The following is a 26,701-nucleotide window of genomic DNA, read 5'->3' on the forward strand; positions in this document are numbered from 1 at the left end:
ATAAACCTTGTGTTTAAATTTCATAGATTTCTATTTACTTATACTAACGTTATGGTGCGAAAACCAAGAAAAATGCTTATTTGGGTCCCTTTTTGGCCCCTAATTCCTAAACTGTTGGGACCTAAACTCCCAAAATCAATACCAACCTTTCTTTTGTGGTCATTAACATTGTGTTTAAATTTCATTGATTTCTATTTACTTAAACTAAAGTTATTGTGCGAAAACCAAGAATAATGCTTATTTGGGCCCTTTTTTGGCCCCTAAATCCTAAAATGTTGAAACCAAAACTCCCAAAATCAATCCCAACCTTTCTTTTGTCGTCATAAACCTTGTGTCAAAATTTCATAGATTTCTATTTACTTAAACTACAGTTATAGTGCGAAAACCAAGAAAATGCTAATTTGACCCCTTTTTGACCCCCAATTCCTAAAATGTTGGGACCAAAACTCCCAAAATCAATACCAACCTTTCTTTTGTGGTCATAAACCTTGTGTTAAAATTTCATAGATTTCTATTCACTTTTACTTAAGTTAGAGTGCGAAAACTAAAAGTATTCGGACGACGACGACGACGACGACGACGACGACGCAGACGACGACGCCAACGTGATAGCAATATACGACGAAATTTTTTTCAAATTTTGCGGTCGTATAAAAATGATATGATATGCATAGGAATACAACAATTGAAATGGAATTCAAAATCCTTAAAAAAAGTTATTTACAAAACATCGATCATATAACATTATACTTCAAATTATAAGCATGATATAAATAACAATCCAAAAAATATATTAAACGCTTTCAAAGAAAGGCTGAAAATCTTAAACCAATTTGAGCAGCTACATTTATTTATGAGACTGTCCAGTATGGTACATTAACAATTACATTTATCAGATAACAAAATCTCACTCTAACATTGGAACAACAATTTACTTTATATAGACATTGATAATACAAAACACATTAAAAACGAAAAAATCTGCATCAATACAGTGTATGGACATTATGTTTTATCATATCATACTATGCAAAAAACACTTTTTTTCCCTGAGCATCTATCATGAGATTTTCAAACTTTTCTTTAGACTACAGTGTCAAAGTGTCATGCCTGAGGATATCCTAGTTTAGAAAAGATATTAGAATTGTTGATGAAAAGGATTTAACTTATAGCTACTAATTAGAAGATAACATAATAATTTTTTATCACTTATTGAAGGTTTATACACATAAAAAGATAATTCTTTGAGCATTTGCAGCGACACAGATTTCTTTTATACATCCCTGAAGAACTTGTTGCTAATAAATGTCATGCACATTTATGAACAAGTTATGTAAAGCAACAAAAAAATTAACTATCAAGTCTGTCCAGCGGAATGAAGGCACCTTTGTCAGAATTGTTCCTCTTTTAAACTGGTACCTTGAGTATTGATGATTTCTTTGCTTGGTTCTTCTTCAAACTATTCTTCATCAAATCTCCAACAATTGAACCCATTTTGTCTTTCAATTTCTGTATGATACATGGTTTCACAACTTCATTTTTGTCAGCGATTTTATCATTTGTATTTTTATAACTTGTTGAACATGTTGGATGAAAAGTACTTCCCTTGTTTATTTCTGTTTGATTCATACCTTTATTTAGTTTTATGCTTCCACTTTTATTTGAAACATTGTTTCTTTTTGTATTTCTAACAACTGTTTCTAAATCATCTCTAACATTGTCATGTGTTATTTGTAATTCTTTCATGAACTTCTCACGTTCCTTACATTTAGAACGAGTATTTTCAACAGTGGGTACCACAAATTCTGACACAGCTGCCTTATATCCTTGTATATTGTATGGTAACACTTGTTCTGATACACAGGTTTTATCATTCTGTTGTCTGTTTGTCATTTGTTTAGTGTGATCATTAAATTCTTTACTTGACACAGGCATTGATATTTCCTGTTGTGAACTTGTTTTGTATTTTTCAAACTTATTTCTTTCCTCAGTTTTTCTCTGTCCTGCCATGTCTGAATTTCGTTCAAACATTTTAAAATTAGACATGTAAGTATCACAACCTCCATTTTTAGCAAAATTATCCTGAGAATCTGAAGACTCATTGCCAATATATTTGTCTAAATCAACACCTTCATAGACTGCTATACTACCTATGCTACTTGTATCATAACTTTCTTGTCTCTTAAACTTGTTTCTCATAGAGCAGTTTTCATCAAGTTCTTTTTTCTTATCTGATAAATTGTTGGTAGATTCTTTGTTCAGCTTATTTCTCTTTCTTTTAGGAGAGATTGTTTCATGTTTTTGTTTGGGAAAGCTATTAACTTGCTGTTCTCTGAGTTGATTGGATAGTATTGTTTCGGCCTCTTCAATACCAATGACTTCAAAGTTTTCTATGTTGTCTCTTGATAAATTTTTCTGTGTTTTTCTTATTGAGTTGTTCCTTGTTTTCCTACTTTTGCTCTTTTTCTTTTCTTTCTCTGGAAAACCTTCGATTGGGGAATCCTTTTGCAAATCATTACGTTGTAATCTTGTATTCTTTTGTCTTGGAACCCGGTTTAATTTCACAGTACATTCACTTACAATTATATTTGCAGTTTTATATCTGTCAGGAGATTTTACCGGTCTGCCACATCGGGTTTTTGGTACAGTGGCATCTACAAGTTTATTGCACGTTTCCAAATTACTTTGTGATACGATATTTTGTTTTTGCACTTTATGTACAGGACTTTGACAGACCATTTCACATTCTGTCGAAAACTGATTTTGCATTTTGGGTTTAATATGACCATTTTGTTTTGGCGGTTTCCTACGATTTGCAGGACCATTTCTTTTCCTTGGTCTACTCCTTTGAAGCGTTGACTGTGACTTACTTTTGACGTTTTTTGTAACATTTGATAGATCTTCATTCTTTGTTGATAGCTTTCTTTTCTTTGCTTGTAGAGGACCTACTGATGTTGGTGTAGGTCCATAAACAATTCCTTTTGGAGGCTGCCTCGAATTGAATTCAAGTAATTTTCCTGACTCAATTGCTATTCTTTTCTGTGCAATTCGCCGAGTTGCAAATCTTGTCTTATATATTGGACTTTTCAAATTGAAGAATGGCCCCAATGAGGCATATTGAGTGTTGTGTATTGGACTTGTTAGTCTAAATGAACCTGTAGATTTATGTGATGAGGCATATTGAGTGTTCTGTATTGGACTTGTTAGTCTAAATGAACCCGTAGACTTATGTGATGAGGCGTATTGAGTGTTTTGTATTGTACTTGTTTGACTAAATGAACCTGGAGACCTATGTGATGTACGTGGAGGCTTCTGTAATTTAACAGAACTATTGTCTCTTTCATTCCTCATCCTTTTTTTAGCTAGCCTTTGTGATGCATATCTGGTCTTATATCTTGGACTCTTTATATAGAGTGGACTTTTTACAGAAGATCTTTTAGAACTTGTAGTATCTTCAGAAATGTCCAGAGTTGAATGGTTTAAAAGTCCTTGTGTGCGTACATAACTGTCATGAATATTGGGTGGACTCACAGTAATGACTTCTTCGGTGTGTAATGCTTCCTTCTCTGATGTACCAATATTGGAATTAAAAACATCTGAATTACGATTTAGTTTTTTCGTTGCTATCTTTACCTCTGCATATCTGGTTTTGTAACTAGGACTATTAATTACAGGCATTTTTCCTGATGCAACAATAGGTGTGTCTAGATTGTTTACCTTTTTCTCGACTAAAGGTTGAAATGTCCTAATTGTTGGTTCTTTCACACAATGTATATCTAACTTTGGAGAAAGGGTTTCAGTAGAAGAATAATCTGTATCTCTGCTACTTTTTTCTAACGACTGAGAATTGTTCTTTTTGCTTAATCTATTTATGTTTATACATTGGGAGACTTTTGTTGACGATATCTTTTTATGGGTTTTTAGTTTACCATTTGATGAGGAGGGTGTCTTTAGTGGAGACGTTTTCTTGATGCTACTTTCTCTACTACTGTTATCACTTGATTTCTTTTTCATCTTGAAATATCTTCTTTTCACCATTTCTCTAATACTGGCAACCTTGTCTTCTAATACAGAATTATTCTCACCATACTCTTTTCTAATGTTTGAGACAGCTGATTGAAGTGCTTTAGTTTCATCATTTGAATCCTTTTGATAGAAAGCATTAGATATAAAAGGTCTATTGTTAATTTTGCTGATTTCAAATTTGAAATTCTTTTTCAACCATATTTTTTTCTTCTTCATGCATCTTTTAGTATGCAACTTTTGATGTGGAATGTCAATTTCTATATCACTTTCTATACTAGAGCAATTATCTGTCATTAGATTATCATCGTCTAAAATGCTACCATCCTCAGATTTACCACTTACAGGACTGTACATACAACTAGCTCCCTGCAGGGTATTTTCCACGCTTGAATTATCGTCCTCATAACCAATATCCCAGAAATAATCGTGGTCAAAATTGCTTTCTATGTCTGACGAGCAGCTATTTTCAGAAAGAGTCCTCTCTGGTGTAGCATCATCGTCTGGAACAGTACTATCATCAGCGAGATAACTGCCATGGCTACTCAGTGATTTACGGTCATCGCTATCTATACTACTACAATCTTCAATAGTAGTCTGATCAGCCAGGTCATTATCTATGCTGCTACATTCATCAAAAGAACTGCAATACCCCAACATTGGATTTGCAAGAAAAAATGAAACGTTCTGATCAGCTTTAATAAAAACACCATCTTTTTGTTTTTTCTTCTTACTAAAACTAATTTCATTATCACTGGATTCAACATTCTGATCAGCTTTAATAAAAACACCATTGTTTTGTTTTTTCTTCTTACTGAAACTAATTTCATTATCACTAGAATCAATATTCTCATGTGTTTCCTTTGGTGCCCTAATAGTTATTTTAATATTTGGCCGCTTAAAACTTATTTCAACTTCACTGTCACATGTATCAGACTCTTTTGTCTTTTCAAAACCTCTTTGAGGAGAACTTCTTTTTTTCACAATGTCTCGACTCGCAAAACTTATTTCATTTTCACTATCATAGCTTTGTGAATTTTCATGACCATTTCTAATCTTTTTCTTGATGTCTGACTTCTGAAAAATCCTTTTTTTATGAGACTGAATAAATGATTTAAATTGGGTCTGTTTATCATCATGAATGTTGTCATGGTAATCCGAGCTATAATTAGACTTTGGAGAGAGACAAGCACTTGATTGAAGTTTGGGTCGAAATTGCTTACAGATTTCAGTTTTGCCAGAGAAATATTTTCCTAATAAGTTTTCTGACATGTTTTGTCTAAATTTCCTTTCCTGGTCAGTTTTATTTTCATGAAGAAGACTTGACCCCTTTCCAGTAAATTGTCCCCTGAGATTGTCATTTGGATTCATACCATACATTTCTAAATTCTGATTTTTATTTTGCATTTGTTCTATGTAGTTCATCCTAGATAAAGAAGAAGCATCATTTCGAATTATATCTTTAGTAAATCTGCCTTTAGTGGCAACAGTGTGCTTAGACATGTCTTGAAATAGACTAAAATGTGAAGCTCCATTTTTTACATCCTCTTCTTTTTCAGAATGAAATTTAAGCATGGTATCCTGTTTATCAATAGTATGTTTTAATTGAAAGTTAGGTGTGTTCGAATTTTTAACATGGCCAAGCTGGCTTAAATCATTATTCAGATTCTCGTCTTTGGTAATGTAAGAACTATTGTCTGGGTTTACAGCTTTTAAACCAATATGACTCCCAGAAGACATAATACTCCGACCAGATAATCTCCTTCTTCTAGGTTTTGAATCTGTACTGTCATCAGAAAATTCACTTATATCAATGTTTTCGAATAATGTGATATGCTGGGGTGATGGCCAAGATAATAAATTGTCAGTTCCTGCATAATTAGAAAGTTTCGGCAAATCTATCATTTGATCACCAGCTTGATTCAATCTGCCATATTCACCTACACCTGTTGAGTTGAAACTTCCTTGTAATGGCTGATTTATTGTATTCATACGATTTTGCAATGACCTGACAGTACTACTCACTCCATTTTCCCATAGTTCTAAATGTTCTTCAAATTTGTTGTACTTATTAAAACTAATATCTGGCTGAGTTGAAATTTTGGGATTTTTTCCTTCTAAAGTTTGTCTATTTTCATATAAAAACTCATTCTGTTTAAGATCCTCTAGCTTTCCAAATAACAAAAATGAAACTGGACCTTTTTGAGATGAATCTAATTCGATGTTCATTTCATCAGTTTCTCTATGACCTCTATTTGACATTGGATGAAAATGTTTGACTGCTTCGTTGTCTGTATCCTCATCATCCGTAGATACGGTAGATGACATACCCTGTTCATCAGAGGTGGCGAGAACATAAATATCTGTCTCAGAATCCATCATAGAGGAGACTGTAACAGTATCTGACTCATTCTCTTCTGTTGATGTCTCCTCTGTGGAACACGTTGAAGGTGACCTTGTAAGCTGAATCCCACTCAAACCAGTATGCATATGTCTGATGTGAGTTTTTAATTGATTGTGCTGTCCAAACCTTGCATGGCAAAGTTTACAAGAAAATGGTCTGGGATGCTTGTGAGTCCTCAAGTGCATTCGTAATTCATTGTCAAATTGAAATGCACTTGAGCAAAAGTTACACCCAAAAGGCTTCTGGCGTGTATGTTGCAATAAATGAGCATCTAAAAGAGGCTTTTGCATGAATTCTTTATTGCAAATGTCACATTTGTACGATTGTTTATGATGATTTCCTTCAGAAAGTTTTGATGAGTTTCTGTGTGTCCCATGTTCCTCAATTTCATGTCCTTTCAGATCAGAAATACTTTCAAAGTATCTGTCACAAAAATTACATGGAAACATTGTTAGTTCATGTAATTTCTTGTGATCTGCTAACCATCCTTTATCTAGAAATGTCTTATTGCAGATATTACATATATACTGTTCAGGTGTGGACTCTACTAGCTCTGAACATTCAACCGACAACTCATCTGAATCAGCAGGATCATCAAAATGTTTCAGTCTGTGCATATTTAGTTTGACCATTGATGTGAAAGCCGCAGTACAGTGATCACAAACATGATTCTTACTGTTTTTATGCATTCTATTTTGATGTATACGTAGATTTTTTATGGTTGAGTAACTTTTAGAACAGAATCCACATTGATATGGAGTATTTCCTGAATGAACTCGTTCATGGATAAGGAGACTCTCCTGATTTAGGAATTTCCGATTGCAAAGATTACATTTGAAGTGGTCTTCTCCATTCTCATGCCATTTCATATGTGTTCTAAAATTACCTACCCTTATAAAACTTTTATCACATTGATCACACTTATAAGCTTTTTCCTCCTGAGAACTTTTTATTTGTTCTCCATGTGATGAGGTATCCTGTTCAGTGTGTGCACTTGCCTGATGAAGGATAAGATACTGTTTATTAATGAATGCTGCAGGGCACTGTTCACATCTGAATCTAAATTCAGTCGGCTGATTCTCATGAAGGTCAAGATGATTTTTCAGTTCAGTCGGCTTGGAAAATCCAATGTTACACAAGGGACAACCATATAGCTTATCCATTTTGAAATATGCTTCCTATTTTGTAGTTCCTGTAAAAAAAATAATGTAAATATCAATGATTCTTGGATATCAAATAAATATGAGAAATTTAACTTAGCTAAGAATAGGTTAAACATAATGCTGTTCCATAATTTATTTCTTTTATTTTAAAGATATTTTGCCATTCAAAATTTGACAAAAAAAAACAGTCTAGATTTTATTTTTTTTAAGATTGAAACCTTTTCTAATTCAATAACTTTGAAAAATAAAAGAATAATTTCTCCATGGGACACAGATGATGCCCTGCTGGAATAAAACTAAAAAATATAAAGGGCCATACCTCGAGAAAGGTAAAAGTGGTGCCACTTAAATTTGATCTAGATCTGAATTATGTGGTAATAAACATTGTATACAAGTTTCATATTCTTTGGTTGAGTCAAACTAAACAACCATTGTAGTATCAAAGTTTAAAATGGACCCACTGGACCATAATCATTTGTTACAGTAATGACTACCAATTTGAAAATGGGACCCAAAACAAAGAATCTTAATTCACGGTGACAACAACTATGATGACAGCATATACTTATAAGCCACAAACCTTTGCTGTTGTATAATAAAATTATAAAAGAAAATCTGGTTTGAAAGTAGGTAAAATTGAGAATGGAAATGGGGAATGTGTCAAAGAGACAACAACCTGACCAAATAAAAAAACAACAGCAGAAGGTCACCCCAACAGGTCTTCAATGTAGCGAGAAATTCCCACACCCGGAGGCGTCCTTCAGCTGGCCCCTAAACAAATATATACTAGTTCAGTGATAATGAACGCCATACTAATTTCCAAATTGTACACAAGAAACTAAAATTAAAATAATACAAGACTAACAAAGGCCAGAGGCTCCTGACTTGGGACAGGCGCAAAAATGTGGCGGGGTTAAACATGTTTGTGAGATCTCAACCCTCCCCCTATACTTCTATCCAATGTAGAAAAGTAAACGCATAACAATACGCACATTAAAATTCAGTTCAAGAGAAGTCAGAGTCTGATGTCAGAAGATGAAACCAAAGAAAATAAACAAAATGACAATAATACATAAATAACAACAGACTACTAGCAGTTAACTGACATGCCAGCTCCAGACTTCAATTAAACTGACTGAAAGATTATGATTTCATCATATGAACATCAGGCACCATCTTTCCCGTTAGAAGTTTAGTATCATACCATCATAACATATATGAGAAGAACATAACCCGTGTCATGCCAACAACTGTTTTTAGAATAAATGTGTTTAGTTCCGACGCAAAGACCTTATCAGTGACTCAATATTAACGCCAAAATATGCAATCTTTAATGACTTGACAACAGTATCGTATTTATATCCCTTCTTAATAAGTATATTCAAAGGTTTTGTAAGTTTCTGAGGTGAATACTGACACCTTTGTGCTTTATAAAGAATATTTCCATAAAAAAATGGATGTGAAATACCTGAACGTATAAGAAGTCTGCATGTTGAGCTATATTTACGAATGATGTCTTTATACTGATGATAAAATTTAGTAAACATGGTAAATGTTTTGACTAGTTTGTGATATCGAAAACCCTGGTGTAATAATTTTTCAGTAATACATAAATTTCTCTCGTTAAAATCTAAAACATTGTTACATACAAGAGCAAATCGTACAAGTTGAGATATATAAACACCGTAAGATGGTGACAAGGGAACATCATCATCTAAAAACGGATAATTAATGATAGGAAATGAAAAATCATCCCTTTTATCATAAATTTTAGTATTCAGCTTTCCGTTAGTGATATAGATATCAAGATCGAGGAAAGGGCAGTGGTCATTGTTAGTATTAGCTTTATTTAAAGTATTGCAATACTCATAGAATGCTTGTAATCTTATAAGTAAGTTCAGCAGGATAAATTTCATGAATATACATACTGAAGTCGTCATTATTGAGAGCCAAAGTATCCTCCAAATATCTAAAAGTATTATTGAATTTGTTTATCAGATGTTGTTTTGATGGGTCTTTGCTTATTTTTGTCATAAATTGTAACTCATAACAATACAAAAGGAGGTCCGCAATAAGTGGTGCACAGTTAGTCCCCATTGGAATTTCCATAATCTGACGATATACAAAGCGAACAAAAATGTTATCTAGTAAAAATTCAAGGGCATATATAGTATCAAAGCATGTCCAATTAACATAGTTTTTTTGTTTATTGCTACTAAAAAATGACCTAAAAGAGTTTGAACATATATATTCACATTCTGAAACTTTTTTATGGCTACACATGGATGTGGATGTAAGCAGATCTAAAGGATTCAGAAAATTTGACAAACAGTCAAAAACAAGATATTTTTGGTCTTTTGATTGATTTCAGCCATTTCAATTGATATTTCATAATGTGTCCTTCCATGTGTGATGTTAGTATGCACTATTGTTTCAGGTAAGGGTGATGGTTTTGTACCATCAAATGTTTAAACCACAGCAATTGCACCTGTGCTAAGTCAGTAATCTGTGTTTCTAGTTTCTTGTTGTATATATATATTTTACAGTTTGAATGGTATTACACTAGTAACTTTTGTGGCCCTTTATAGCTTGCTGTTCGGTGTAAGCCAATGATCCTTGTTTAACATGTTTAAGATCAAACTTTCATCTATCATGGTTTACTTTTACAAGTTGTGACTTGGATGGAGAGTTGTATCATCTGCACTCATACCATATCGTATCTTCTTATATCTATGGGAAAATATCTGCTACAGATTGATGATATTTAAGCATGATACATGAGACAGTCTTACTTTTTGACTCTCTCAGGATGATAATTTTAACCATACATGTGCTTTAATTCCTAAAGATTTCATATACCTATTATAAATTTTATTAGGATGAAAGGTCAATGATTAAAAGTCAATTAAAAAAGACAAAGTAAAACCTATTCAATACGTAAACACTTTTTTCCTACAGGTTTCATACACCTGCTCAAAATTTATGGAGTCAGAAGGTCAATGATTAAAAATTATTCAAGGAAATCAAGTCAAACCCAGTCAATAGACTGATTTTCATCTGTAAACATTTGACACAAACTTTGTAAGATATAAACAATGTTTATTAATAAAAATATAAAGTAATAATTAAATTTTGGATGTAATGCATCTTCTGATTGGCTGACATTATTTTGTTATGAGCCCATAGACATAATTCAGTCATGTGACCGTGACGTCATCAACGTTTTTTCATGGTTTTCTATGGTTTAAAAAGGAATTTAGAATTAAATTATAAGAAATGACTGTAATATTTTTTCCGTCTTTTTCAAAATAACATAAAAAAATTGGTGCACACTGTTAAATAACCCGCTACACAGGTTATTCAGTGAGCACCAAATTTTTTATATTATTTCTTCATAAACAGAAAAAATATTACAGTCATTCCTTAAATAAATTTTAACATTAAGATTTTGTATTTGTTTACTGACAATTATTCCCTGGAAATTTACAGCAGTTTTCAGACTATTACCGTAATATGCAATGATATTTTTAAAATGTCAAACAGCAGTTATGCAATAAGTTTTGTTTGTTTTTTTTTAGTTGATACTATTTTGTGTTTTTAGACATGGCCTTTTCGAGGTCAATGAAATTCATTCCTACATTAACAAGAGTGCACACACTGAAATGTCTCGCCTTCTTTACTAATCCTTGATACTATCTTGATAGACCTAAATATAAAGCTTTATTACAACTGTCACATAAACTCAACATTAACCAAGAAAATGAAACATTGATCAATAAACCATGAAAATGAGGTCAAGGTCAGATGAACCATGTCAGGCAGACATGTACAGCTGACAATTCTTCAATACAACAACTATAGTTGACTTATTGCTTAAAAATAAAGAAAAACAGACCAAAACACAAACACTTAAAACTTAGCAATGGACTGTGAAAATGAGGTCAAGGTCAAATAAAACCTGCGTATCCGACATATAGATCATAAAATATTTCCATACACCAATTATAGTAGACCTATTGCGTATAGTATAAGAAAAACAGACCAAAACACAAAAACTTAACTATAACCACTGAACCATGAAAATGAGGTCAAGGTCAGAAGACACCTGTCAGTTGGACATGTACACCTTACAGTCCTTCCATACACCGAATATACTAGACCTATTGCTTATAGTATCTGAGATATGGACTTGACCACCAAAACTTAACCTTGTTCACTGATCCATGAAATGAGGTCGAGGTCAAGTGAAAACTGTCTGACAGGCATGAGGACATGAGGCGTAGGGCCCCCCTTAGGAAAAGTTCTGGATCCGCCACAGTTTAAACAAACCTTTTTCAAATTCTGACAACCTTTTTCTTCTCCATTTAGACTTTTACCATGTTTAAACCTTCACCAAACATTATTTACAACCTGCAAAAGATGATCATGCATATGTTTCAATAATTCTGTTTTCGCTATAATATAGACATATATATTACATATATAACCTTTGAAGGATATCAGATGTTTCAAAATTTTGTTTGCTGTACAGTATATGTAGTATAAATAAATTAACTAGAGGCTCTAAAGAGCCTGTGTCGCTCACCTTGGTCTATGTTAATATTAAACATTGTACACAAATGAATTCATGACAAAATTGTGTTTTGGTGATGGTGATGTTTTTGAAGATCTTACTTTAATAAACATTTTTGCTGCTTACAATTATCTCTATCTATAACAGTAGTTTCTGTGGAAAATGTTAGTAAAAATCTACAAATTTTGTGAAAATTGTTAAAAAATGACTATGAAGGGCAATAACTCCTCAGGGGGTCATTTGACTATTTTGGTCATGTTGACTTATTTTTAGTTCTTACTTTACTGTACATTATTGCTGTTTACAGTTTATCTCTATCTATAATAATATTCAAGATAATAACAAAAAAACAGCAAAATTTCCTCAAAATTACCAATTTAGGGGCAGCAACCTAACAACCGATGATCCAATTCATCTGAAAATTCTAGGGCAGATAGATCTTGACCTGATCAACAATTTTACCTCTGTCAGATTTGCTCTTAATGCTTTGTTTTTTGGGTTATAAGCCAAAAACTGCATTTTTCCCCATGTTCTATTTTTAGCCATGGCCGCCAATTTGGTTGGTTGGCCGAGTTACCGGACACAATTTTTATACTAGATACCCTAAAGATGATTGTGGCCAAGTTTCAATTAATTTGGCCCAGTAGTTTCAGAGGAGAAGATTTTTCTAAAAGATAACTAAGATTTACGAAAAATGGTTAAAAATTTACTATAAAGGGCAATAACTCCTACAGTGGTCAACTGACCATTTTGGTCATGTTGACTTATTTGTAGATCTTACTTTGCTGAACATTATTGCTGTTTACAGTTTTTCTCTATCTATAATAATATTCAAGAAAATAACCAAAAACAGCAAAATTTCCTTAAAATTACCGATTCAGGGGCAGCAACCTAACAACGGAATGTCAGATTCATCTGAAAATGTTAGAGCAGATAGATCTTAACCTGATAAACAATTTCACCCTTTGTCAGATTTGCTCTAAATGCTTTGGTTTTTGAATTATAAGCCAAAAACTGCATTTTACCCCTATGTTCTATTTTTAGCCATGGCGGCCATCTTGGTTGGTTGGCAGGGTCACCGGACACAATTTTTAAACTAGATACCTCAATGATGATTGTGGCCAAGTTTGGTTAAATTTGGCCCAGTAGTTTCAGAGGAGAAGATTTTTGTAAAAGTTAACGCAGGACGACGACGACGGACGCCAAGTGATGAGAAAAGCTCACTTGGCCCTTCGGGCCAGGTGAGCTAATAATAATGCATACAACCTTCAAAGAATATTAGATGTATTAATTATTCTGAGTTCATTGTACAGAATATATAACCTCAATGACTGCTGATAATGTTTCAGGGTGATTGTCACAGATGTCTACAACCTTGAACCTTCAGAGTTCTACATTGTATATACATGTATTATATTTGAACTCTGCTGACAATCTCTCAAGGTTGTAACAGATGGCTTTAACCTTGAAGTTTCTATAAATAATATCAACTTGGTTGTTTACATATTTTGTTGCAAAATTGTCATCTATGCTAATTATGCGAAATTCGTTAAAATAAAAATAAAAAAGTGTTTTTTTTACATTTTGAGCTTCAAATCAATGATCTCTAAAAATAAATGATCTTCATTATATACATACATGATATAAAGACCAAACAGCCTATTGCAGGGGTGGATCCAGTCGTTTTTTTTAATGAGGTTTCCAAACCCAGGATAAGGTGGGGTTCCTACTATAAGTCCCCATTCAAATGCAACTTGATATAAAAAAAAAAGTGGAGTTGCAACATTGCAACATACCCAGAAACTCCCCCCACCCCGTTTCCCCCACAAACCTTAATATGCCACTGTTATGCCTAAGGACAGAGCTATTGGTAAAAATAAAGATAAGCTGTGTCAAGCATGTTTAGAACTGATTATCTTATCACAAAGAGAAATTAAACATGTTAAATTTAATACAATTACCTTTAATATACATCTATATTTCTTACCAAACAACTATTTAGGGTTCCATTAAAGTGTAGTTAATCATGCTAAGAGTGCCCTTTGAGAAAACATCACTCTTACTTTTTCAAAAGCTGCAGGAAACACTTACCATGCTTACATACATCTATCAAACCATGTTCCAAGTTTTTTCTTTTTAAACCATGTTAAGACACTTAATATACAATCAACTGCCTGAGTTCATTAAATAGGTCATAAAAAAATACATTTAAAGAAAGGAAAACCTTTAAGGGTGTATAAAAACACTTTAGCACTATATTGTATGATGAGCTTTAAAAAGGTGTCAAAATACATAAAACTTTACCTCAAATATTGTCCTTTTAAATCCTTTCTTTGTTGATTTTCTCTCACATTAATCATGTCAATGAACTCAACCTGTGCTGGTTTAATCTTCACATTTCCCGATCATCTGAAATGTAATTTTATCACATTTATACACCAAATAATGTACTATAACTTGTATCATGATGTATAATTATAATGAATGAAAACTTTTCATTCATAATATTTAAATTGAATTCCGATAATAAGACAATTAGGGATGAAATACACCTATTATTTCTTTAACTACATTGTACTATGACCGGACCGGATTGCATGTCAAAATAAGTGGGGGAACTAGCTGACATTCTGCGACCCAGTTCCTATCATATTATTTTGTAGGGTAACTAACTCTGAATAGTGATGGTAGAGCATAGGTATCTCATTGTCTGGTTTTCTTCATATAACGCACAAGAAGTCAATAAAACACTAAGTTCAATGATGGTATATTAATTATTCTCGTATAGATAAAGCATTCTTATTTTACAACACAAGAAATACATGTATAAGAATATGCAACATTGCTGCCGATATCCAGGCAGGCCGGGATCGACTGACACCTAGAATATCAAGAAACTCGCTATTGATTTCATAGCGGCTTAATAAGTTTAAATACTAAGTTCTGAATGTCCTAGCAAGTAACAAACAAAAGAATGTATGATTTATGAGTTATCGACAAAATGTATAATACACAAATAAAGTTGCAGATGTCGCTTGACCGTTGTCCGAACTTTTAAGATGCTCTTTATAACTTTACTAGACATATATATAATTTGGTAACTGCTGCAGTCTCATTGTCCAGACAAGATCAATAGTTTATAAAAGTGCTTATTTGACATTGGTTGAAGTATCCTACGCTTGAAATGTATAGAACATTTAAACAATAATTTTATGTAAAATAGTTTACAAAGTAGAACCCGCATACATTAACTAATAAACCATATGAAATAAAATAAACTACATTTTTCTATTACAATACAAAACTATTCAAAAATATTGCTAAGGAAAAATACCTCATTTTTCCTTGGTGATATACTCTCCCTTCTTCCACAAAAGATTTTTTTTTTCTTATAGAAAGAAGAAATAACAATAAAAAAAAAATCTTTTCATACATGTGCATAATAAATATACTACATGGTAACACACATTATTTAAATTAACATTATTTCATTAAAGCAAATTATTCTACAATAATTGAAATATCCTCATTGAAAGTAAACACATCCTGAATTATGTACATGAATATCATTATTAACGTCATTGAACAAAAAATGTATTGTCATTCGAACACAGTCTTTTGGTTTTGCTTCTATTGATACGAATCTTTTGATATGAGTCTTTTGATACGAATCCTTTGGTTTAATATCTCATTATAACGTAATGAATAGTTATTTTAACACAGTCTTATGATTTGAATCTTTTGATATGAATCTTTTGATACGAATCTTTTGGCAATAGTCTATTGGTCTGAAATTTTCTGGAACATATCTGTTCTGTTGCGCAAACACGACAAATCTTCTGGAAACAAACAAACCTTCCTCTCAGAAGAGAGTGGTACCTGAAGGATGTTTTATTAGCATAAACCAGTGGCCTGGTTTGAAGTCTCAATCCACATGAAACTTCTGAATTCCCATTTCTGCATGGCGATTCATGCCCCAAAAGTTGTGCTCCACACTAACCAGTCGCCTGGTTTGAAGTTTCACTCTGCTTGAAACTTCAGGATTTACATATAGGCTAGATGTATGTAAATTGTGAATTCCATATTTGCATGGCGATTCATAGCTAATACACATGTATATGGTTTTCCTGACCTTCGAAGTTTCAATCCGCATGAAACTGAAGAAATTTACATATGACGGATGTAAACTGTGAATTCCATATCCACATGGAGATTCACCTGATCCACTGATGTTTTACATCAACGAATGTAAAACTTTGAAATCCATATCCACATGGAAGTTTAAAAAAAAAACACACAATGAAATGTTACATATTCCGAAATGTAACATGAAATCCATAACCTAATGGATTTTTCCTTTATATAATATTTGACAAGGATGAGGAACCGACACTAGAATGAGGCTGAATATATCTCTTTTTCCCACGAGCAAAGCACAGAACTTGATTGCTTAACTGCAATTTACTTTGAAAATGTCTTGTATTCTGGTTCTTTTCTGTACTAGAATCCTCTGAAATAGTCTAATTTGATAATCATAAATGTTATTGAAACTTCTTCCATACTACTGAGTATAATGAGACACAGCTCACTAAAATCACCTTGTGACAATATATTTTGGCCTTTATTCTTGAAATATTAATATCCTATAAAATTGAGAATGGAAATGGGGAATTGAAAAACTTCATTCTTAGCCTTTTGAAAAACAATGAGCCAAGTCTATATTTAATAGAGAAACGTTTAGTTTCTACATGTACACAGCATTAATATTATTCTTTAGTTGATCTTTGAATTTATTAAAAACTATAAAGTACAAACCCTTGGGATTAACTAACACATTACTTAAGAAATATAGGGTAAAAATAAATTTTCGGACTTTTATAACTGACTGATTAGATATATATATTAATACTTCAAAAACCAAAATTAACAATGATGTATCATAATGTTAAGAAATCAATGAAAATGAATTTCCCGAATTTGATAATAATTCAGCATGGAGTCGTCACTTCCATACTAAACTGCCTGTAAGAAGTAAGGTTTGGTTGACGAGACCAACCCTTACTCTACAGTTTAAAAATGTTTCTAAATATTTGTCATCACATTAAACAATCATTGTTATTTTTAATTTATGTCTTATTACAATGTACTTTATTTTAGTGTTGAATGATAAGAACAACAAAAATTACATGACTATTAGAAAAAAAATTGTATTCCATGGTCTTTGTCTAGGACAAGAGCATGAACAATGCTGAAATAAGTATATAGATCCTTAAAAACTTATACGAGCATGTCTTTTTAAGAACAAAAGCTCGATTAAAGCAGAACCTATAACATACCCAGTTTTGGTAAGGAACTAGTACAGACTTGGATCATTGCCATTAACCCTTGCATAATGTTCAATAAGTTTTAATCTGAACCTGTTAATGCCATGACCAGATGAATATTGAGTGGGTATTGCTCTTCGTGTTGTAGGTGTAAAATGGTGCATAAATTTCATTGTTTCAATATCAAACTATTCAAAAATATTGCTAGTACTATCATGTCCATATATCATGTGTGGTACACAAAAATCAATGGATTATTGTCATCATTAGATTGTCACATCATGAAACCAAAAAAGTTATACTGCTATAAACTTTCTATCAATTAATTTGTAGATTTAAATAGCCTTTTCATCATGCTGTCTGGCCTTAAAATCTTCATAAAACATGACAATTAGACAGTATTAATCTGTTAAACTGGTTTGTCAGATTCCCATACCCTAAAATTGAGAATGGAAATGGGGAATGTGTCAAAGAGACAACAACCCGACCAAATAAAAAAACAACATCAGAAGGTCACCAACAGGTCTTCAATGTAGCGAGAAATTCCCGCACCTGGAGGCGTCCTTCAGCTGGCCCCTAAACAAATATATACTAGTTCAGTGATAATGAACGCCATACTAATTTCCAAATTGTACACAAGAAACTAAAATTAAAATAATACAAGACTAACAAAGGCCAGAGGCTCCTGACTTGGGACAGGCGCAAAAATGCGGCGGGGTTAAACATGTTTGTGAGATCTCAACCCTCCCCCTATACCTAACCAATGTAGAAACGTAAACGCATAACAATACGCACATTAAAATTCAGTGCAAGAGAAGTCTGAGTCTGATGTCAGAAGATGTAACTAAAGAAAATAAACAAAATGACAATAATACATAAATAACAACAGACTACTAGCAGTTAACTGACTGCTTACACTATTCGCATTTTTTTGTCATTTCCTGGGTCCTGCAAGACCTCATTTCCCATTTTCACGACACAATAATTTGACTTTCACGTGTCACGCTTACAAAAAATCGGCAATCCCCCGTCATGCTTAGACCCCAATGAGACCCGCACCTATAACTGTATAAATAGACTCACCAAGGGGGATAACTTTGTAAAAATCAGCTGAATGCTTTTTCACAATCTATTATAATGTCAAGGAAATATTTAGGTTCTCAATGATCTAAATTAGTGTTTGTCAAACTGATATAAATCAAACATTTTTTTCCAATAAAGTGTGTGGTTCTAGATTTCAGACATTTTTATATTTTGGTCAAAAAAGGTCAATTTAGTGAAATGTTTGTAAAAAGTTTATAAAATTAAAACGAACCAAATTAATTTAATTTCTTAGGTTTTTGGTACCACCTGAAGGTTTTTAATTATCATGAATATGTTATAAAATTAAACAGTCTTAAATAGAAAAACTTTTGTAGTCCTAGGCCAGTGAGCTTATTGTTTGATATATATCAATTCATAAATGTTTATTCCTCAGCAATGACAATGGTTGAAAAAAAAATAACAGCATAAAAACCTGCAAAATAAAACAATGAAAAATATGCTGGATATGATTGCTTCAGAATTTATCATGTACAATGTACATGTACAAATGAGGTAACTGTATGTCCTTTAACAGTGAACTTAATCCATACCAAATAATTTCATGATATTTAGAAAGCTTCATGTATTAATATGATAAAAGGCCTTGACATGACAAATGTCAAATAATTCATTTCGAACAAGAAAACTCAATAACTTTCTTAATGTAATTTAAGTCCTGAGCTGGTTGGTTGATTTCAAGAGCATGAAGCGTAAATACTCCAGTGTCTTGCCTATTTTTGCTGTAAATCGCAGTCTCAACAACCATGAGGAAAAAAATCAATAAAAATAAGTCCATTTAAAAGTAAATTACAGAAAAAACAGAGTAATCTTTTTACAAACTTTACTTCTGGATACAATCTTATGATCATAAATAAACTTCTGTTCAAGTTTGGTACAAACCCAGGATAGTTTAAGAAAGTTATTGAAATTTTAAAAACTTTAACCACAGAGTGAATGTAATAGTTCCCCGCAGAAAAAACAGAGTCCATTTAAAAGTAAAATGTGGAAAAAATGGATTTATTTATTTACAAAATTTACTTCTGGATACTATCTTATGATCATAAACAAGCTTCTGTCCAAGTTTGGTACAAACCCAGGATAGTTTAAGAAAGTTATTAAATTCTAAAAACTTTAACCACAGAGTGAATGTAATGTTTCCCCCCAGAAAAAAACTAAGTCCATTTTTAAGTACATGTAAAATACGGAAAAAATGGAATTTAATTTTTAGAAAATTTACTTCTGGATATTATCTTATGATCATAAACAAGCTTCTGTCCAAGTTTGGTACAAACCCAGGATAGTTTGAGAAAGTTATCAAAATTCTAAAAACTTTAACCACAGAGTGAATGTAATAGTTCCCCGCAGAAAAAACAGAGTCCATTTAAAAGTAAAATGTGGAAAAAATGGATTTATTTATTTACAAAATTTACTTCTGGATACTATCTTATGATCATAAACAAGCTTCTGTCCAAATTTGGTACAAACCCAGGATAGTTTAAGAAAGTTATTAAAATTCTAAAAACTTTAACCACAGAGTGAATGTAATGTTTCCCCCCAGAAAAAAACTAAGTCCATTCATAAGTAAAATACGGAAAAAATGGAATTTTATTTTTATAAAATTTACTTCTGGATATTATCTTATGATCATAAACAAGCTTCTGTCCCAGTTAGGTACAAACCCAGGATAGTTTGAGAAAGTTATCAAAATTCTAAAAACTTTAACCACAGAGTGAATGTTTTGTTTCCCCTAAGAAAAAACTAAGTCCATTTATAGAAAAATACGGAAAAAATGGAATTTTATTTTTACAAACTTTACTTCTGGATACTATCTCATGATCATAAACAAGCTTTTGTCCAAGTTTGGTAGAAATCCAGTATAGTTTAAGAAAGTTATTAAAATTTCAAAAACTTTAACCACAGAGTGAATATTTGTTGACGCCGCCAACGACCGAATGTAGGATCGCTTAGTCTCGCTTTTTCGACTAAAGTCGAAGGCTCAACAAAAATGAGACTTTCAACCATGTCATTGATTGTGCTTAACATAAATACTTTTCTTTTACCTGGTGTAAGTGGTCATGAATTTATTAACAGTACATTTAGTAAAAATTCCTATAAAATCAATTTAGTGTCAATATGTCATTTTAAAGTCATACATTTTATTTAAAAGTATGTCAAACAAATTTTTTTTTTTTTTATATAAAATTCTTCAATACTATAACATTGCATAATGTTTAAAATTCATAAAATTGTTAAATAGCAGTGAAATTGGTAAATTATTTAAATCTTTAAAACATCTTTTGTACTAATATTATACATGTTGTATATTTAATGTATGAAACGGTACATTAAACATGTTAAACATGAATTCCAAAATGTTTCAATAACATTGACATTCATATCATGCTACATTTGTACGTATACATTATACACATTATATACACAATATCTTATTAAACTACATTTGATTGCTTTAAAGAGAAATAATATTTAATCATTTGATATGCACATTTAATAACTAGCTATTATAATGCACATGATGCATTAAAATAAAGAAAGACAAATTTCAAAGTATATATTACATGTATTAATGAATATAAAGTTAAAAAATTTGTAAGGGTTCCGCGGAACCTAGTGTCTCGCCTACTTTTGCTGTAACTCCCAGGCTAAACAAAAATGACAAAAACAATCAATAAAAATATTCCTCTTGATACTATCTTTTGATTGTAAGATGCTTCTGTCTAACATGTCCAAGTTTGGTAAAAATTTCAGGATAGTTTATGAATCAAATAATTTTTTTAAAAACTTTAACTGCAGACTGTTTGTAATGTTAACTGGAAGAAAAACTAAGTCCATTTATAAGTAAAATACAGATAGACTGCAGGTACCAAATATTAACAAAATTTCCTTTCTAGATACTAGCATTTGATCATAAACAAGCTTCTGTCCAAGTTTGGTACAAATTTAAAATAGTATAAGAAATTCAGTTATCAAATTTTTTAAAAATTTAACCACAGAGGATCGAATGTGTTGTTTCCTGGCAGAAAACCTAAGTCCATTTAAAGGTATAATACAGAAAAAATGGATTTTTTTTTTTAATTTACTTCTGGATACTATCTTATGATCATAAACAAGCTTCTGTCCAAGTTTGGTAGAAATCCAGTATAGTTTAAGAAAGATATTCAAATTTTAAAAACTTTAACCACAGAGTGAATGTAATGTTTCCCCGCAGAAAAACTAAGACCATTTATAATTAAAATACAGAAAAAATAGAATTTTATTTTTACAAAATTTACTTCTGGATACTATCTTACACAATGTATGATCATAAACAAGCTTCTGTCCATGTTTGGTAGAAATCCAGTATAGTTTAAGAAAGTTATTAAAGGTTCAAAAACTTTAACCACAGAGTGAATATTTGTGGAAGCCGAGGCCGCCGACGACGACATCGATGATGATGGAATGTAGGATCGCTTAGTCTTGCTTTTTCAACTAAAGTCGAAGGCTTGACAAAAATGATCTCTGAGACTGCCCCTTATTGCAACATACTTACATGTGCAGAGTCCATGTGGTACATTTATATGATTTGGTCAAAAGACTTTACAATGTACATTACAAATTGACTGGGTGCTTTATTTTTCCTACTTTTTCTTGTATACCATTTAGTAAACAGTTTGTATTATTAGTCTGGCTCTATATTGTATGTTACAGTGTAAATGTATGAATTATTATAGTCTAAAAACTAAATGTGTCTACAGACAACGAAGCAAACGTTAACAACAGCAACATCATTTCATTATACAAACCCCCCAGAAATGTTGCGGTCTTGTTTTTATTGTATTGGTTGATTCGTGTTTTCAAAAGTAATTTGTTCTAAAAGCTTATATTATAGGATTATCCAAGAACTTGGGTAGACTTGTTTAATCCTTCGGACTTTTATTCAGTTTGAGAGTTAACCGCCCCGGTTTACACATCAATAACCTCTAGAAACAAGAGGCTCTCAAGAGCCTGAATCGCTCACCTTAATTCTTTTGGTTAAATCTCTCATCAATGATTATTTTGGCTTTCAATTTATTTAAATGTTTTTTGGATCGTCCTATTTTCTTCAAAAGCCAAAAAAAATAATCATTTTCTCCCATGTTCTATTTTAGCCATAGGAGCTATGTTTCTTGACATACAAGGAAATAAAATATAAAATTTATACTAGATACTCTGAAACTCATTTTGCCTAAATTTGGCTGAAATTGATACAGCAGTTTCAAAGGAGAAGATTTTTTTAAAGTAAGTCAACATGATGAACAAATTGTGAAAAAAGTCTTTAAAGGGCAATAACTCCTTAAGGGGTCAATTGACAATTTTGGTCAAATTGACTTAATTGAAGATCTTACTTTGCTGAACATTATTGCTGTTTACAGTTTATTTCTATCTATAATTATAATCAAGATAATAAACAAAAACAGCAAAATTTCTTTAAAATTCCCAATTCAGGGGCAGCAACCCAATAACGGGTTGTCTGATTCATCTGAAAATTTCAGGACAGATAGATCTTGACCTGATAAACATTATTTCCACATGTCAGATTTGCTCTAAAGGCTTTGGTTTTTGAGTTATAAGCCAAAAACTGCATTTGACCCCTATGTTCTATTTTTAGCAATGGCGACCATGTTTGTTGATAGATCACAACTTCGGATACAATTTACAAACTAGATACCCTAAGGAACATTCAGTTAAAGTTTGGAAGTATTTGGCCCAGTAGTTTCAGAGGAGAAGATTCTTGAAATAGTTTACGACGACGACGGACTACGATGACAGACGACGGACGACGAAGGACGCCAAGTGATGGCATAAGCTCACTTGTCCCTTTCGGGACAGGTGAGCTAAAAATGTGTTTAATCCTATAATGTATGTCTTTAACATACTTTTTGTTGTTTACATAGTTATATGTCCAATATCCAAGAACTTGGGTAGACAACGGGTATATTTGTATAGACAATGGGAAGACAAAGAAATCAGAAGGAAAACACACTCCCTTTACCCAGTACAAATTCCCCCAAAAACAGAAATTTTCATGTATCATGTGTAAAGTCTGGTATAAATTTATGTTTCAATCCAGATCTTATGACATTTTATTATAAAATGTTTAACCAGACGAGGTTATGCTAAGGACAAATATGACCTGTAAAATTTTGTCCAGGACAGAATTTTATTATAAAATATTGTCCACTTCTGTGTACAAGTGTCCCTGGCACATGTTTAAAAGATATCTATTTTGACCTTTGTTGGATGATCTTGGATATTTTTTCATTAACATGATTGACGTCCAAATAATTAATTGCATAAAAGTTTGGTCTAATACCAATTTCCAAATAATTTAATTTACCAAAAATAATAGACTGAATTCACAATAGACAACTTTCGAGTTCATCCGTCACCGGAAAAAACTCGTCAATTATACGCGCCTTTATCATCGTCATTTGTGCGTTTAGGGGCGTCGTCACTTCCTTCCAATGTTGAGCGAGTGGTTGGAAAACTATAATTCTATATTGTACGAATTATTCGGCAATTTGAATTCTCAAAATTGACAATCAACACTGCTGTCATTAGGGAAATGTCAGTAAGTACCTACAGAGCCACCATTATTTCTAGTTTATCCTGCACAAAGACGATCACTAAGACGCTTGATGAACGTAAATAGTGCAGGGATACAGGCGAGCCCCTCTATCTGGTAAATGACGTCATAAAGGCGTGTATAATTGACGAGTTTTTGCCGGTGACGGATGAACTCGAAAGTGGTCTATTGTTTTTAGATACATCATTATAAACATGTATACAGCATGTGGACTCAATGATTTGTTTGTTACATCTTTGGATTATCATTTATAACAACATGAACAAGATCCTATGTTTTTTGTCAACATGTATGTATAAAAAATTCTATATAATAGCTGTTTATATTCACCACTTTCATGACTTTTCTTATGTTGTCTTGATTTACATGATTTAAATTTCAATTATGATTTAACTAATTGAGCTTAATCATTTCCCTTCTTTAGGAACAAATATAATAAATAGGTCAGTCAAAGATATAACTCTATAGGGTTATTACAGAAAATAACTTGGGTGTGTTATTACAGATACTTTCATGAGTTGTCTACCGGTACTCTTTATTCCTTAAATTTTCTAAATCTGTAATAACATATGTTTGTTATTTGTAAAATTATTTCATTTATAGTGGGCTCTAGGGAACTCTTGAGACTTTGCGCAGCAACTAAATGCAAAGCCTTGATAACTAATTTTTTAATTAAATTAATTAATTTTTGATTAACCATGGTAAATCAATGAGACGAGGCTATTAAAGAATAAACTTAGCTGTGATAACAAGGCTAGGTTATTAAAGGAATGTAACTTATTATATAAGACACTTGGGAATTACTGAGAAACTTGCACAGAACCTCATTACATGCATGACATGCTCTGGTCATTATTTCTTACAATTAATTAAAATACATTGTAATTAAGCATGATGTATGTCTGAGCAAATGCTTTGAAGTGATATAGAGAAGCTGTGATAAAACCCTTTAGTTATTACAGGCATATTTTTTCTGTAATAACATATACAATGTAGGTGTAGTACAAAATGTATGCAAAATTGGCAAACTTATGATGAACTGTTATATCTTTCAATAGTTAAGTATACATATAGACAAAAGTAATATCAATAGAACTTTTATACATTTTAACTAAACTAATGATGTATATTGTCCCTTTTAAACATGTAACATACATATGTTATCACTATTATTTGAATTTTTAGTTCACAATAACAAATGTATGTTATTTTTCTGTAATAACCCTATAGACATGATAGACATGATAGAGTTATATCCCTGACTGTAGGTACACTATGAAAATTTGTCCCTTGTGGCATATTTTTATAATTTAACATCCATGAAATTATGTCCAAGTGCTAGGGACAATTTTTCACTAAGGGAGACACTATTTTATAGTTTGCAAGTGTGACATTTTGTCCAGTGACTAAATTTTTTTATCAGATGAACTGTGAAATAAAGTTCAAAAAGACACAATATTAATTTCATGGCTTACAGTAACAAGTACATGTAGACTAGGAAGGCCAATTTGGCTACATTACCCTAGATGCAGAGAGTCATGCAGAGGCTGCAAACATGTAAACATTTCAATGATGAAATAATGTCCAAAAATTATGTAGGTTTATCCTTGGCTTTTCTCATGTAATCGAAAGGCTCATATATGACTTTGGAATGCTTCTACATCTACATTCTAGGTTACGCTGAATATACAAGCGAGTATAAAGTATGGCAGAAAAAAAACAGAAAAGCAATGTATAAAAAAGAGGGTGGGGTCCCATTTGCTATTCGTTCATCACGCCCGAACCAATCGTGTTTCTGTGGCGGTACCAGGGAAAAAAATCCCCGCCGGCACAGCTCCAGTCCATCATTTGACTTACTTGGCAAATAATCGACTGCACAGATTAGATAGAAATAATAAAAGCTCCCTATTGAAAGATACCAAGGAGGGAGCCTCAGCTAGTAGTGAGTTCCAAATTGAAAATGTCACTGTCACCGGTACTACAACACAATACAATCGGCTTTTCAAGATAAATAATTATTTGCACTTCAAGTTTGTACAATAATGTAGCAAAGTCGTGCGGCTCGTGCCTTGTTATATCTTTAGACCGCGTCGGTCTCGAGTAGCGAACCATGACAGATGACCAATTTCTACTTATTTAATCTTCTTAATTGACGTGACAAGCATTTATAAATAAAAATAAACAATGTTTAATATAGCAACTGTAATTATAACTTACCTTAAATTACATTCTACATGCTAGTCAAGTCAAATCGAACAAATGCACTGTTTTTTCTCGATTTTTCGCGTGTAAATAAAGAAATAGGGGAAATAACTCAAATGAAAAAGTAAAAATAAAACCAGACCGGTGTAAAATAACTTGTTTCCGGAAAGATCAGAAAAATTACAATATATATATTGGTCATTTTAAAAAGAAATCGAATTTCCAGTACAGAACAGTACTCCTTAGCTAAACAAAAAATAAATAAAAATGACATTGATACATAAATGAAAAAAAACCTTTCAT

At 32.1% G+C, this 26,701-nt stretch overlaps 1 protein-coding gene across 2 annotated transcripts; it reads right to left on the reverse strand.

Moving 5' to 3' along the window:
- Nucleotides 1-1,362: 1,362 nt before the first annotated feature.
- On the reverse strand, nucleotides 1,363-26,501 carry LOC134718768 (uncharacterized). Of its 2 annotated transcripts, XM_063581471.1 has the most exons (4): nucleotides 26,414-26,501; nucleotides 14,468-14,572; nucleotides 11,920-12,000; nucleotides 1,363-7,619 (listed from the first exon to the last, which is right to left on the reverse strand). In XM_063581471.1, exon 4 carries the CDS (start codon nucleotides 7,588-7,590, stop codon nucleotides 1,408-1,410), a length of 6,183 nt encoding a protein of 2,060 aa, XP_063437541.1. In that variant the 5' UTR covers nucleotides 7,591-7,619; nucleotides 11,920-12,000; nucleotides 14,468-14,572; nucleotides 26,414-26,501; the 3' UTR covers nucleotides 1,363-1,407. The 2 variants fall into 2 exon arrangements, with proteins under 2 accessions (XP_063437541.1, XP_063437542.1); XM_063581472.1 differs by lacking the exons at nucleotides 14,468-14,572; nucleotides 26,414-26,501 and adding an exon at nucleotides 13,802-13,923.
- Nucleotides 26,502-26,701: the final 200 nt, after the last annotated feature.

The sequence above is a fragment of the Mytilus trossulus genome, chromosome 5 (genome assembly GCF_036588685.1).
Source record: "Mytilus trossulus isolate FHL-02 chromosome 5, PNRI_Mtr1.1.1.hap1, whole genome shotgun sequence".
In the NCBI taxonomy this organism is placed as follows: Eukaryota; Metazoa; Mollusca; class Bivalvia; order Mytilida; family Mytilidae; genus Mytilus; species Mytilus trossulus.

Coding starts and splice junctions, on each gene's coding strand:
- LOC134718768 (XM_063581471.1), bottom strand. CDS start 7,590: ATGGATAAGCTATATGGTTGTCCCTTGTGTAACATTGGATTTTCCAAG.